Here is a 10911-nt window from a genome sequence, read left to right as displayed (position 1 = left end):
CATATCTCACGTACTACAAACCATTTAAGAATGAACTAATTAGTGGCCAATCGGCCAGACCTCGCTGGATGTTGTGTTCCTGCAGATTTTTACTTCAGATTTAATCTTCACTGTGTCAATGATAATAGCATCGGGCATCCTCAGCTAGCTTCTGCTGGCTGCAACAATATACAAAACTGAGACCGCTGCATTGTTCTAGGATATAAGGATCTGACAATGAACTTATACTAGTGGCATTGACGGCATGTGTTTAATAGCACATCCACTTTTTGATATGCTTTCCAGTATATACTCCCTATTTTAAACCACAAAGTGGCCGATTCGTTGCTAGAAAAGGCGCTGCTGTGTCCATTTCTGTTAGAATCTCAAGATCCGATTACTGTGAACTACATAGTTTTTCGCCCTGCTGCCTTTTTTCTTCTTCCTTTTTGGCTGTGCCACCTGAGCGATGCTATAAAACCTTTGCGCTCGCCTCTCCCTTCCTACTTCTCTTTACCTTTCTTCATCAATATATATTCCTTGACTCTGTCACTTTCTATTGCTGATACGCTCACACCGCTCGCACATTTCTGGATTAAGATACCATCGCTTGACAGCTTGTTCAGAATCCACACTACACAAAAGTTACACGCATACTCACATATAAGGTATCCTTCGCTACTTGTTTCTTATTTCCTTTTTCTTGCCCTACTCCACACACTGTGTGCTCTAGACCCACAACCGTTCCCTCGTCATTCAGTACTAGTCAAGATTTCAGAACTCACTTCAAGGGAGATTATGAATAAGGTTAAAGGAGCACCCATTGACAAGTGCTCCACATTCACAGTTGGATTTCTTTCAAGCAATTCCAGGTTGACAACTGCGGAGTAGGGTTAGTGCTTTACATATGCTGGCACTAGCAGGAAAGCCGCACATTCCGCCTTCTTTCCTCGCAACTTGTTCAACAATTGTAAACATGGGAGGCTATTCATTGCAGACGATTTTACCTATTCTCTCTGACGCATATGCCGTGGGGGCCACCGCCTACTTTTTGCTTTCGGGGACTGTAATCCGCAAGCATCACTTCACGTCGCCACTGGCCAGCTGTGCCTGTGCTCTTCTGGCATTTACGTCGGCGCGGCATGGCACTGGCTGGCCGGGTGGGCTGCATCAGCTCTCTTTAGCAATGCTCCCTCTGTTAGCTCGGTTTGGTAGTGGGCAGTCCAGCTTCAAGGCAGTCAATTTCGTCTGGGTTCTGACTCTGGCACAGGTAGCCAATGATGTCCCCATGTCAGCCAAAGTGATCGACATATTCCTACACGCCTGCATATTGGCAGAGTCCCTAGCTGCCTCCGAGTGGAGCGACCTGAGTACGTTCCTGGCTAGCTTACTGTACTTCAAAGAGTTTGGGCTCCTTCAAGTCTTGCGCATGCGTGAATTGGCGACTGATGACTTTTGCCCGCTTCCAGAGCGCCTTCGAACCAGCACTATTTGCCGCGAGTTTGTAATTAATCCTAAAGAGCACCTTTTTGCCATGCGTGCCATCGTTCGGATGGCAAGGAGCTCACTGCTGCCGCTTCTGGCCATCGAGTCGTTACTCAGGGTTGTTCCACTTTACCGCACCATCGTTGCCGGATACATCTTGGACTGTGTTGATGACCCGGCCAAGCATATGTGGTACGAAGTGTATCTGTATCTGACTGGCAACCTGCTTTTGCTGCTGACATCATGCATGGAAACCCGCATCCACGGCTTTGTCAGAACTGAGAAAAGGCGGATTACCAGAGCAGCCGAGTTCTGGTGTGCACAGCGACAGACTAAGCAACCAGGAAGTGGCAGGGCCACATTTACAAGACATGGGTCTGTCGACGAGCTTTTGGACTCCATGCTATCTGCCTGGGATAGCGTAACTTGGATGTTTTCAGCAGCTGCTTCGTTATACACGGCGTATCTGCAGGTTGGTCGAGCTGCTGCAGCACCAGCAATAATGCTGCTAGTGATGTCCCTGATACAGCGAATCATCATCATATTCAGGCATTCCCAGGCCATGGATATTTGTATGGGCATGTCAGAGCATTATTCCATCGACGACATTTACTCGAACATCAAGACTATAAAATTTAATGGCTGGGAGGAGAGGTACCTCAACAAGCCAAAGAACAGTCGCCGCACTCGTTCAGTAGTCACCCCTGGGTGGAAGGCATATTGTCTATCGCATGCTATCTCGGGTGTCCAGTTCCTGTACAGCTTGGCCACTGAGCTCTCAGCGCAACTGTCATCACTTATCACGGTTCAGTGGCATTTTAAGAATGGCCGAAACATGTCTGGGGTCGAAATGTTGCAGCTCATCGACCAGTTTTCGAACCTGGAGAGGAGTTTACACCGAACAGTTTCGGGATTCCGCAAAGTCACAAATATTGCCAGCATAAACATCAAGGCCGAAAAGTACCTGTTCCCAACGCCTATGACCACCATTGAGGTCACCGATACAGCCGCTTGCTCTGGCCCTTGTATTGAGCTGGACTGCTGCTCGTTCTCAGTAAGTAAAGGCTATAAGGCGGACACTCTCAAGGATGTGACACTCAAAGTGAATGCCGGTGAACTGGTGTCGGTAATGGGCAGCGTTGGGTCCGGAAAGACGACTCTGTTACTGGGAATGTGCGGAGAAGTGAGGCTGACAGCCGGGACAGGGTTTGTGGCTGGCCGAGTTGCCTACGTGGAGCAAAACCCTTACTTCCTTGACGATACACTGCGGGCAAATATTCTGTTTGGAAACAACTATGAGGAGGAGCTCTACCGGCGTGTTATTGACGCGTGTGCCTTGGCTGAGGACATCAGTCGGTGGCCTGATCGTGATATGACTATCATAAGCGACGATGGCGGCAATATTTCTGGTGGACAAAAGGCACGGGTGGCACTGGCAAGGGCTATCTACACGAAGGCGGATATCTATATCCTGGACGATCCACTATCCGCAGTCGATCCGCACATCAAGCGCCATTTGCTTGACCATGTCTTGCTGAACACGGGCATCCTTGGCGATAAGCTGCGTGTTGTATCCATGAACTCGGACCACCTGAAACCATTTGCTAATCAGAATGTTCGTATCGAGAACAGCACAGCTGTTGTAGATATTCAGACCCAGCCGCGAGTGCATTCCGTTGCTGTGAGGTGTTACCACAGCGATACTGGTTCAGATACTTCGCTTAATACAGTGACAGGAGTCTCAGCATCGCCACCAAAGGTTGTGCCTGTCGATTCAGCTCGGCACAGGGACACATCGAATGGGTTGGGAGGTATCAAATGGTCAAACATCGCCTATCTTGTCCACCTCTTCGGAGTCCCAGTGCTAGCCTATAGTATTGTGTCAGCGGTCTTCGATCCTATTGTCGGGTATATCTTCGATAGCCTAGCAATCGATTCATTGAGCGGGAGCCGTGGTGCTATTGATGGGCGTTCGTTGTTGAGATACGCTGGTGGAAGGGCGCTGTCGAATATCGTCCACAGGTCTATGCATCGGGCCAGACAGTTCATCCGGGAGAATGTCACTGGAAAGCATGTAGAGGACCGCGTTCACCGAATGCTGATGTCTGGGCTTGTGCTTGCTCCGATGTCGCTGTTTGAGAGCACAGACCACTACCAAACAAAACGGCTGTTCCGCAACTGCAGCCATGAGGTTGCAAACGAGCTGCCAAATATACTTCAGTCGTGTGTTTCCTCAGCAGTGGTTGGTGTGTTGTGTGTCTACCGCGTAGGTTCAAGGGCACCCCTCCTTCTTTTGCTGGCACCGCTTTTAGCATACTTGTCGGACAGTATATCCTCGCTATCATTCGCAGTAATGGCAAAGTCCCAGGCCATCGAATTAAAGTACCTGTCACGGATGCATGACGCCAAGCGGCCTCTTTCCAGTGGCCAGACGACCATCCGTGTCCATAAAGTCGGTGATCATTTCACTACCAGATTCTCTGAGGCTTCAGACGATTGGCTTCGCATCAATTCTCAGATACAGTCTATGCAAAACCTGGCAGGAACCATCTCTATGCTTGTCGGCGAGTGCCTAAGCATATTGATAAAGTCAGCTATCATATTGCAGTCGCAGCTCACTGGTAGTGCGATAACTGTTGTCGAGCTCAAGGTGTTCGAGGGGTTGGCCAGGAATTTAATCTCGGACATACAGTGTCTGGTGGCAATTAAAGGTCGGGTGGCGAAAATGGGCGATACTGTGGGCGAGTTCCGCAGATTCACTGACCGTCCGTGTGAGAAGGCGTGGGCTGAAGGCCAAAGATCGATGCCATCAGACTGGCCATCCAAGGGCGACATCGAGATCTGTGGCTACAGCATGCGGTACAAATCTGGACACGGCCTGGTGCTGAGGGATGTCACTCTGAGCATCAAGGGGGTGAGCATATTGGCATCGTGGGCCGAACCGGTGCAGGCAAATCTTCGCTGACACGCGCTCTGTTCCGTCTGGTTGAGGCGAGAGCGGATCGATATTCATAGACGGCGTAGATATCTCAACACTGCGGGCCGACTGCCTACGCCCAAACCTGGCAATTATTCCTCAGGATTCGACGCTGTTTACGGATACTGTAAGGGCTAACCTTGATCCTCTCAACCAGTTTACGATCGAGGATATGTGGGCTGCATTGCAGACCACCCAGGCCGTCGAGTTTGTGAACCCAGCATCCAAGCACCAAAAGCATGGGCACTCACCTGAGAAGACAGCGAATGCAGCTGACGAAGAGCTGCAGGGATCGATTGTTCGACGACTGCTCGACTTTGTTGGTGTTCCTCCCACCCGCCGTTTCCATCATTTTGCCCGAAAGGACTGGGGACTGAACATGTTCATTTTCCCTCAATCCAGAAGCCTCAGTGCTGGACAGCGACAGCAGTTCAGTCTATCCCGCACGCTGATTCGCAAGAGCAAGATTCTGGTGCTCGATGAGGCTACAGCCGACGTTGACCGGGAAACAGATAAACTCATCCACGATGTAATTCACCAGGAGTTTGCGGGCAGTACTATTTTGACTATCGCGCACCGTCTTGAAACCGTCATGAGAAGCGACCGGATCATCGTCATGGATAACGGCTGCATTGCCGAGTTCGACACACCGGCCATCCTGCTTGCCAAGGGCGGCCACTTTGCTGATATGGTAGCCTCAAACAACTTCTAATGCCACCCTGTATTGCGCCTAGGACATGTGCCATGTGCAACGAATATCATCAGCTCGAATATAATGGACCAACAAAACGCGCTATCAAATATAGAAGAATCCTAGTTGCGGCCACTCTCTAGTCTGACCAGTGCCTCTTGACTATCCTCAGCAAAATTGTTGCTGCTTGTCGTGGGTGACATAGCGTAACCGTGCCCCTCGCCAGCATTCATACGGCGCCGATGGAATTCCTCATCGACAACAGGCAATATCGGCGATGGCGCCTTGCGCGGGTCAAACGGCCTGTCACAATGCACAAAATACAATACGGGATAATACTGGTGGTAGCTGAAAAGGGCAGTAGCCAGGCCAACAAAGGCGCCGGCAAACACATCCGTCGGATGATGCCAATAGTCGGCGACACGCGACGCGCCAACCATGCCAGCAACCAAGATTGGGAACATCACAATAAACGACTTGAATGAATGGCCTTGGTTGTCAAATACATGCAGCTTGCCAGCCAGATACAGCGACAAGTATGTCATGCCGGCGAACGACAGCGAGGTGTGCCCCGACGGGAAGCTCCGGAATCCCTCATTCAGTACACCGATAGAGGGCTGCTCGCAAATGTCGATGCTGGACAGACCCTGCGGTGGATCGGCCAGCGGGCCGCCGTCCTTGGGGTGCCGGGGCTGGCAGCGCGCGAGCAGGTTGGGCCGTGGCCGGCCAAGCACATTCTTCAGGCCGTTTGTGAACATCAGCGTCAGCGAGATAGTCAGAAGCAAGCCCAGCAAGCCAACATGCAGGTCGTGTAGGTTGCGGCGGAGGCAGAGCGAATACAGCACCACTATCACCGCCGGCACCACCGTCGCAATAAAGAACAGCATAGGCACAGTCACTGTCTGGTCCTCGGGCTTTACGTACGGGTACGATATTTCCTTGTCGGTGACTGAAAAGTACTGGTAATGCGGCGTTGCAATTCCAAGGTATAGCCAAATGAGCGTGCACGAGCACGTCACTATCCAGTCGGGGATATACGAGACGACCATTGAGGCCGGCAGCCGCGCATTCGCGAGCCAAGCAAAAAACGAGGTCATGATAGAAAATACAATTGATGTGGGGTTTGGAAAGAAGAACAGCAAAAGCCTGTAGCAAATTTTATTTTCGGGCTAGGTTTCGCCACTAGTCTACTCCACGCTCAATTCTGGCTGCTGCCTCAAGCGCGCTATCGAGCAGCCTGTCCACATCTTCGCCGACAGCTCCAGGGATCTCGAAGCCCTGGCTCGACAGGACGTATGAGGAAAGGAGATAGAAACTAAGCTCGTTTGTGGCCTTATCCATCTCGTCTAGGGCTGTTTGCTGACCAGACTGTCCAAGCTGGCTCGTGCTCGGAGCTGCGCCACCGGGCCATGGCAGTACCAGCTGCTTAGCGCCTACCGCTTCTGCACTCTCTGCCCTTGGACGCTTGGCAGGTGGAGAAACTACATCTGCTACCGACGGGCCTTGCTGCATCGCCTGGCGCTTGGTACTTGGTACAGTAGTGGTGCCACTATCCACTTTTTTGCCTTTGCTGGAGCTAGCAGGAGCGGGATGTGGGGCTAGATCAGCATCCATAGGGCTGATGCTGTCCACAGTTAGATCATCCTGCGTCTGCACCCTGCTGGTGCTAGCAACGGGCGCTGCAGGAGGCAGTGGCGGCCGAAGTACCTCTCTGGACTTACTGGCCACCGCATGATCCGACCGAGCTTCCTGCAAGCTGCTGTCAGCGCGCAGTGGAGTATCCGCATATGTCTGCTGGCGAGCGGGCTGGACCGCAGGCTGCATTGATCGTGTATCTGCATGTTCCAAGGCATCGTTTTCGGACTCCCAGCCGAGGTCAGAGCTTCCTCCGCGGCTCTCACTGGATCTCATGTTCAGGGGTTTCATTAGACTGGTCGCTTTTGAAACCTGCGGCTGTGGCTGTTGAGCAGCTGGCTGCTGTCGTTGCAGTCTCTGAGAATTGCTATCCAGATCCATCGCTGTTCGTGCCTTGTCGGATTTAGCAAAATCCTTACGCGGCCCAGAGTCTCTGCCAGGGATATTTGATTGCAGTGATGGAGTATGTGCATTAGCTGGTCTACCGTTTGGTTGAGTCGGCTTTGGCGCCGCTGGTGCTAGTGCTGGTGCTAGTGCTGGTGCTGGTGCTGGTGCTGGTGCTGGTGCTGGTGCTGGATCTACCGGTTTGCGCTGTGCTTGAGCTGCTCCATGCTGACCTTGGGCTTGAGCATTATGATCCTGTGGCTCTAGCCTCCTGGCATGAGACGCAGAGCTGGCTATTGCCTCATTTACAACCACAAGTGCATTCTGGAACGAAATTTGCTGCAATGCCGGGTACGCGAAGGGCTCCACACACGCTTTTTTCTTGCTGTCATTATGCTGATGCTGCTGCTGCTGTTGCTGCTTCCACAGCGTGCCCATGCCCTCAAGCTGCATCAGGGCTGGCTTGCCGTCAACGCTCATAGACTGTACTGCATGCTGCAATGCTGACCTGCTTGCATATCGCCGCTCCGGGCGGTCCAATTTAGTTGCTCTAGCAGACTGCATTTTGCTAGCATTCCGTAAGGGCGAAATAAACAGCAAACAGGAAAATGAAGTAAAGAAGTCAAGAGAAGGAGGAGAGTTCAAACTGCGGATGAGTGGCGCCGAATATCGATCCAGCAGTCGACCTTTGGGTTGCGAGGGCCACAAGTGATGAACGCAGCACCAGGTATTTCTGCCGGCTCGCCAATCTCGTTCTTCCTTTGCGGGCCGTACTCAGAGTCCTCGGGCACCCGCATGTCGAACTCACGCAGAATGTTGGCCAGGACCGTGTACAGCTCCACCCATGCCAGGTTCCTGCCGATGCAGACGCGCACCCCAGAGCTGAAAGCCATCACCTCCCTCATGCGCTGGTCGGCATGTGGGCCCAGGAAACGCTCTGGCTTGAACCGATTGGGCTCGTCCCACATCTCGCTGTTACGTTGACAGGCGGCAAACGCCAGACAAATCTCGCTCTTGCCAGGGATGTGGTAGCCGCCTAGCTCAAACCCGCCCGATGGCACTACGCGGGGCAATAGGCCAGAGACTGAGGGCATCATGCGCAGAGATTCGTAGATGACTGCAGTCAGATACGGCAAAGACTTGGCCTCATCATAGCGAATAGGGGCAGAGTGATCGGGGAAGGCAGAGCGGATATCCTTGCACACGCGCCGGTGGATATCTGGGTAGTGTAGAAGGTACATCAGGGTCCACGATAGCGTATGGCTGGTGGTATCAGTACCTGCATTGTTGAGCAAAATGATTTCGGTGTGCAGTTCGTCCTCGGTGATCTTCTGGCCAGTGGCTGGATCAACGGCCTCAATAAATCTCTGCAAAATATCTTCGCGCGGTGGCTTTCCAGTCTCCTGTATCAGCTTTCTACGCTCGGCGACCGTGCTCTTGACGAACGAAATCAGCTGCTGCTCACCACGCTTGTACTTCTTGAACATCCACGGGATGTGCTTGGTGATCGGGTATGAGCTGCGGATGCTTGACATTTTCAGCGCGTCATTGATCCAGCTAATAATCTCGGCATTGCCGCTCTGCAGGATGCCAAAGCTATGGCCAAACCCGAGTGCCCCGATCACGTCAATGGCAATGGAATGGAATCCCTGATAGTAGTTTGCACGTGCCCAACCATTGTTTGCACCGCCGCTTTCCGCCAGCGCCCGCCAGTGCTTGACAAGTGACCACGCGCCATCCTGAATAACTAAATCCTCCATTGACCGGATAGTGTGCATCGCAAACGCGTTGCCCAACTGCCGACGCCGGACCTTGTTCGTCTCTGGGTCGGTGGTTGAGAACAAGCTCGGCAATATCAGCTTGCCTTGGTCGTAGAACTGTGATTTGCGGAATGCGTGGGTAGCAAGGATGGTGCGTGTGTCGGATGTGTTGGATGTCGAGACCTTGTTTGGAGCTAGGCGTACCACCGGTCCGTACTTTTCGTGCATCTGGCGTGAGTACAGGTGGTAGTTGCCTGCGAGGACTGCACGGTTGAGCGGGATGTTGGAAATGGCATTGAGGCGCGGCCCGGGCACCCTGGCCAAAGGTGACAGGAACAGGTGGTAGATAGGGGTGCTAATGAAGTACAGCAATATGCACGTCGCAGCTGCTATGATGGCGTCAGCTGTCGAGCTGATACCGAGCTCTTTAGCAAGCTCAATGGCGTGCTTCGCTATGATACTATCAGGCATGGTGCACACAAAAAGTGCTGACGTGTTGTAATATATGACTTGGCTGTTAGTAGAAGGGGAAATGAAAGGAGCGTGGATTGCGCAAGATCCGCAAGAGCAGGAATTAAAAAGGGATGTGCCAAAAAGCAGGATGAGTGGTCAGATTCTGACAGAAAGAAAGCGAGAATGGCCTGGGGGATACTGGTCGTTCGTGCATTCCTTATAAAGCAAAAAACGCATTGGTAGGGATTTCCACAAGGCGGATGTGCAAGGCTCATATATCTGCATTGGCTTTCCCAAGTCATCTCGGAACGAGCCAACCAGACAGCGGCGCCAATACTTTTCTGTTGCAGGACCAAGCCATGCTGCCATTATTCCAGCACATCTGCTGAGGGACGTGCATGTGCAATGCATAGAGCATTCACCCCCACTACACTAGTCACTGTCCTGCGATCTCCAAATGGGGGGGGGATACATTGTATTAGATGTTCCAACAGCAATAGACTGAACAGGGCGAAGAGGAGTGAGACGAGTTTGAACAATTAATCATATACATGGCTTGAATAGAAAGGAAGGAGGGAAGGAGGGAAGAGGGTGTGGCATCAGCGGTGCTCAAAATTCCATGCAGTCAGCTTTGCACATAGGACAACGGGTCGACTGCGTTGTGGCCCAGCTGTCAATGCATTCCGCATGATAATAGTGCTTGCAGGGAAGAACGCGCACCTTTGTGCATTCTCCAACGCAGTCGAGGCAAATCGGGCACTTCTCCAAACACATTTCCCGGTGTTTGGGGTTGCTTGATTTGGCTAGTGAGAGCACTGGCAGCCGCTGATCCAGGTCGGCGACAGTCGGCAGCCTGCGGCTACCACGCGTGCTGCTTATCGGCATGACCTGCCGGGTGCCGGGATTGGCACGTGGTGGAGGCTTGGAAAGCACAGCAGATGCAAGCAGGGCGAGCACTGTCACTGAGCGAGCTGCAATTGCTGCCACATCATAAAGGGCACCGGTGCACACTTGCAGGGCGGAGGGCTGGGGTGATGTGCAGGCCGAGCGTGCAGACGAGCTGCATGGGGTAGAATGCACAGTATGTAGTGTGGAAGCAGGGCGGCCGCCCATGAAGGCGCGGACAACAAAGTTGGCGAGGGTGTGCTTGATGCAGAGCGACGAAGTAGCAGTGCTGGCAGTCATCGTTTGAAGTGTGAAAAATAATGGCTGATATAGGTCTTGATGGATTGTTGCTGTATGGGGTAGCCGGCTAGCCTTGAGGCCAAGACACAGGGCTTTTATACCTGGGCGAGCCACTGCAGCTTCTGGTTTGCAGCTGCTATGGAACAAAAAGAATAACAAGCAGTCGTTGGGTCGTGGGTCGTAGGTCTTTCCAATCTGCACACGCCAATTTGGAAACCGCTATGCCATTGTACTCTGTTTCTAGCGCCAAGCTATTTTAATCCACGCTGGGTTCCCTCTCCCACAGCATCCGAGCGCACATAAGCTGCTTCAAAGAAGGCACGGCCAAACACCAAGAAGAAATTTGCAACAATCACCTCTAC

At 52.4% G+C, this 10911-nt stretch overlaps 7 protein-coding genes across 7 annotated transcripts; 2 read left to right on the top strand and 5 right to left on the bottom strand.

The window, feature by feature from the left end:
• Positions 1 to 427: 427 nt before the first annotated feature.
• Positions 428 to 674, bottom strand: DL89DRAFT_265266 (uncharacterized protein; the record flags this gene model as incomplete). Its single annotated transcript, XM_040886589.1, has 1 exon — positions 428 to 674. A coding segment is annotated over one exon (173 nt), but the record flags the coding sequence as incomplete, so codon positions are not given.
• Positions 675 to 2593: 1919 nt separating this feature from the next.
• DL89DRAFT_220833 (P-loop containing nucleoside triphosphate hydrolase protein) lies at positions 2594 to 3037 on the top strand (the record flags this gene model as incomplete). The annotated part of the gene is made up of 1 exon (XM_040884476.1): positions 2594 to 3037. A coding segment is annotated over one exon (444 nt), but the record flags the coding sequence as incomplete, so codon positions are not given.
• A 1783-nt stretch (positions 3038 to 4820) lies between these two features.
• On the top strand, positions 4821 to 5153 carry DL89DRAFT_220858 (P-loop containing nucleoside triphosphate hydrolase protein; the record flags this gene model as incomplete). The annotated part of the gene is made up of 1 exon (XM_040884479.1): positions 4821 to 5153. One exon carries the CDS (start codon positions 4821 to 4823, stop codon positions 5151 to 5153), a length of 333 nt encoding a protein of 110 aa, XP_040746468.1.
• Positions 5154 to 5188: 35 nt separating this feature from the next.
• DL89DRAFT_265265 (acid phosphatase/Vanadium-dependent haloperoxidase) lies at positions 5189 to 6268 on the bottom strand. The gene has a single exon (XM_040886588.1). The coding sequence runs from the start codon at positions 6227 to 6229 to the stop codon at positions 5255 to 5257; it is 975 nt and encodes a 324-aa protein (XP_040746467.1). The 5' UTR covers positions 6230 to 6268; the 3' UTR covers positions 5189 to 5254.
• On the bottom strand, positions 6262 to 8066 carry DL89DRAFT_265264 (uncharacterized protein). Its single transcript, XM_040886587.1, has one exon. The coding sequence runs from the start codon at positions 7713 to 7715 to the stop codon at positions 6315 to 6317; it is 1401 nt and encodes a 466-aa protein (XP_040746466.1). The 5' UTR covers positions 7716 to 8066; the 3' UTR covers positions 6262 to 6314.
• On the bottom strand, positions 7596 to 9800 carry DL89DRAFT_88471 (cytochrome P450). Its single transcript, XM_040892207.1, has one exon. The coding sequence runs from the start codon at positions 9380 to 9382 to the stop codon at positions 7793 to 7795; it is 1590 nt and encodes a 529-aa protein (XP_040746465.1). The 5' UTR covers positions 9383 to 9800; the 3' UTR covers positions 7596 to 7792.
• Positions 9801 to 9829: 29 nt separating this feature from the next.
• DL89DRAFT_265262 (uncharacterized protein) lies at positions 9830 to 10599 on the bottom strand. The gene has a single exon (XM_040886586.1). The coding sequence runs from the start codon at positions 10547 to 10549 to the stop codon at positions 9974 to 9976; it is 576 nt and encodes a 191-aa protein (XP_040746464.1). The 5' UTR covers positions 10550 to 10599; the 3' UTR covers positions 9830 to 9973.
• Positions 10600 to 10911: the final 312 nt, after the last annotated feature.

This window comes from Linderina pennispora, assembly GCF_002104995.1.
Source record: "Linderina pennispora strain ATCC 12442 chromosome Unknown DL89scaffold_2, whole genome shotgun sequence".
Lineage (NCBI taxonomy): Eukaryota > Fungi > Kickxellomycota > Kickxellomycetes > Kickxellales > Kickxellaceae > Linderina > Linderina pennispora.
The sequence above is the reverse complement of the archived record's forward strand: the minus strand, read 5'-3'. Positions and strand labels throughout refer to the sequence as shown.

Coding starts and splice junctions, on each gene's coding strand:
- DL89DRAFT_265265 (XM_040886588.1), bottom strand. CDS start 6,229: ATGACCTCGTTTTTTGCTTGGCTCGCGAATGCGCGGCTGCCGGCCTCA.
- DL89DRAFT_265264 (XM_040886587.1), bottom strand. CDS start 7,715: ATGCAGTCTGCTAGAGCAACTAAATTGGACCGCCCGGAGCGGCGATAT.
- DL89DRAFT_88471 (XM_040892207.1), bottom strand. CDS start 9,382: ATGCCTGATAGTATCATAGCGAAGCACGCCATTGAGCTTGCTAAAGAG.
- DL89DRAFT_265262 (XM_040886586.1), bottom strand. CDS start 10,549: ATGACTGCCAGCACTGCTACTTCGTCGCTCTGCATCAAGCACACCCTC.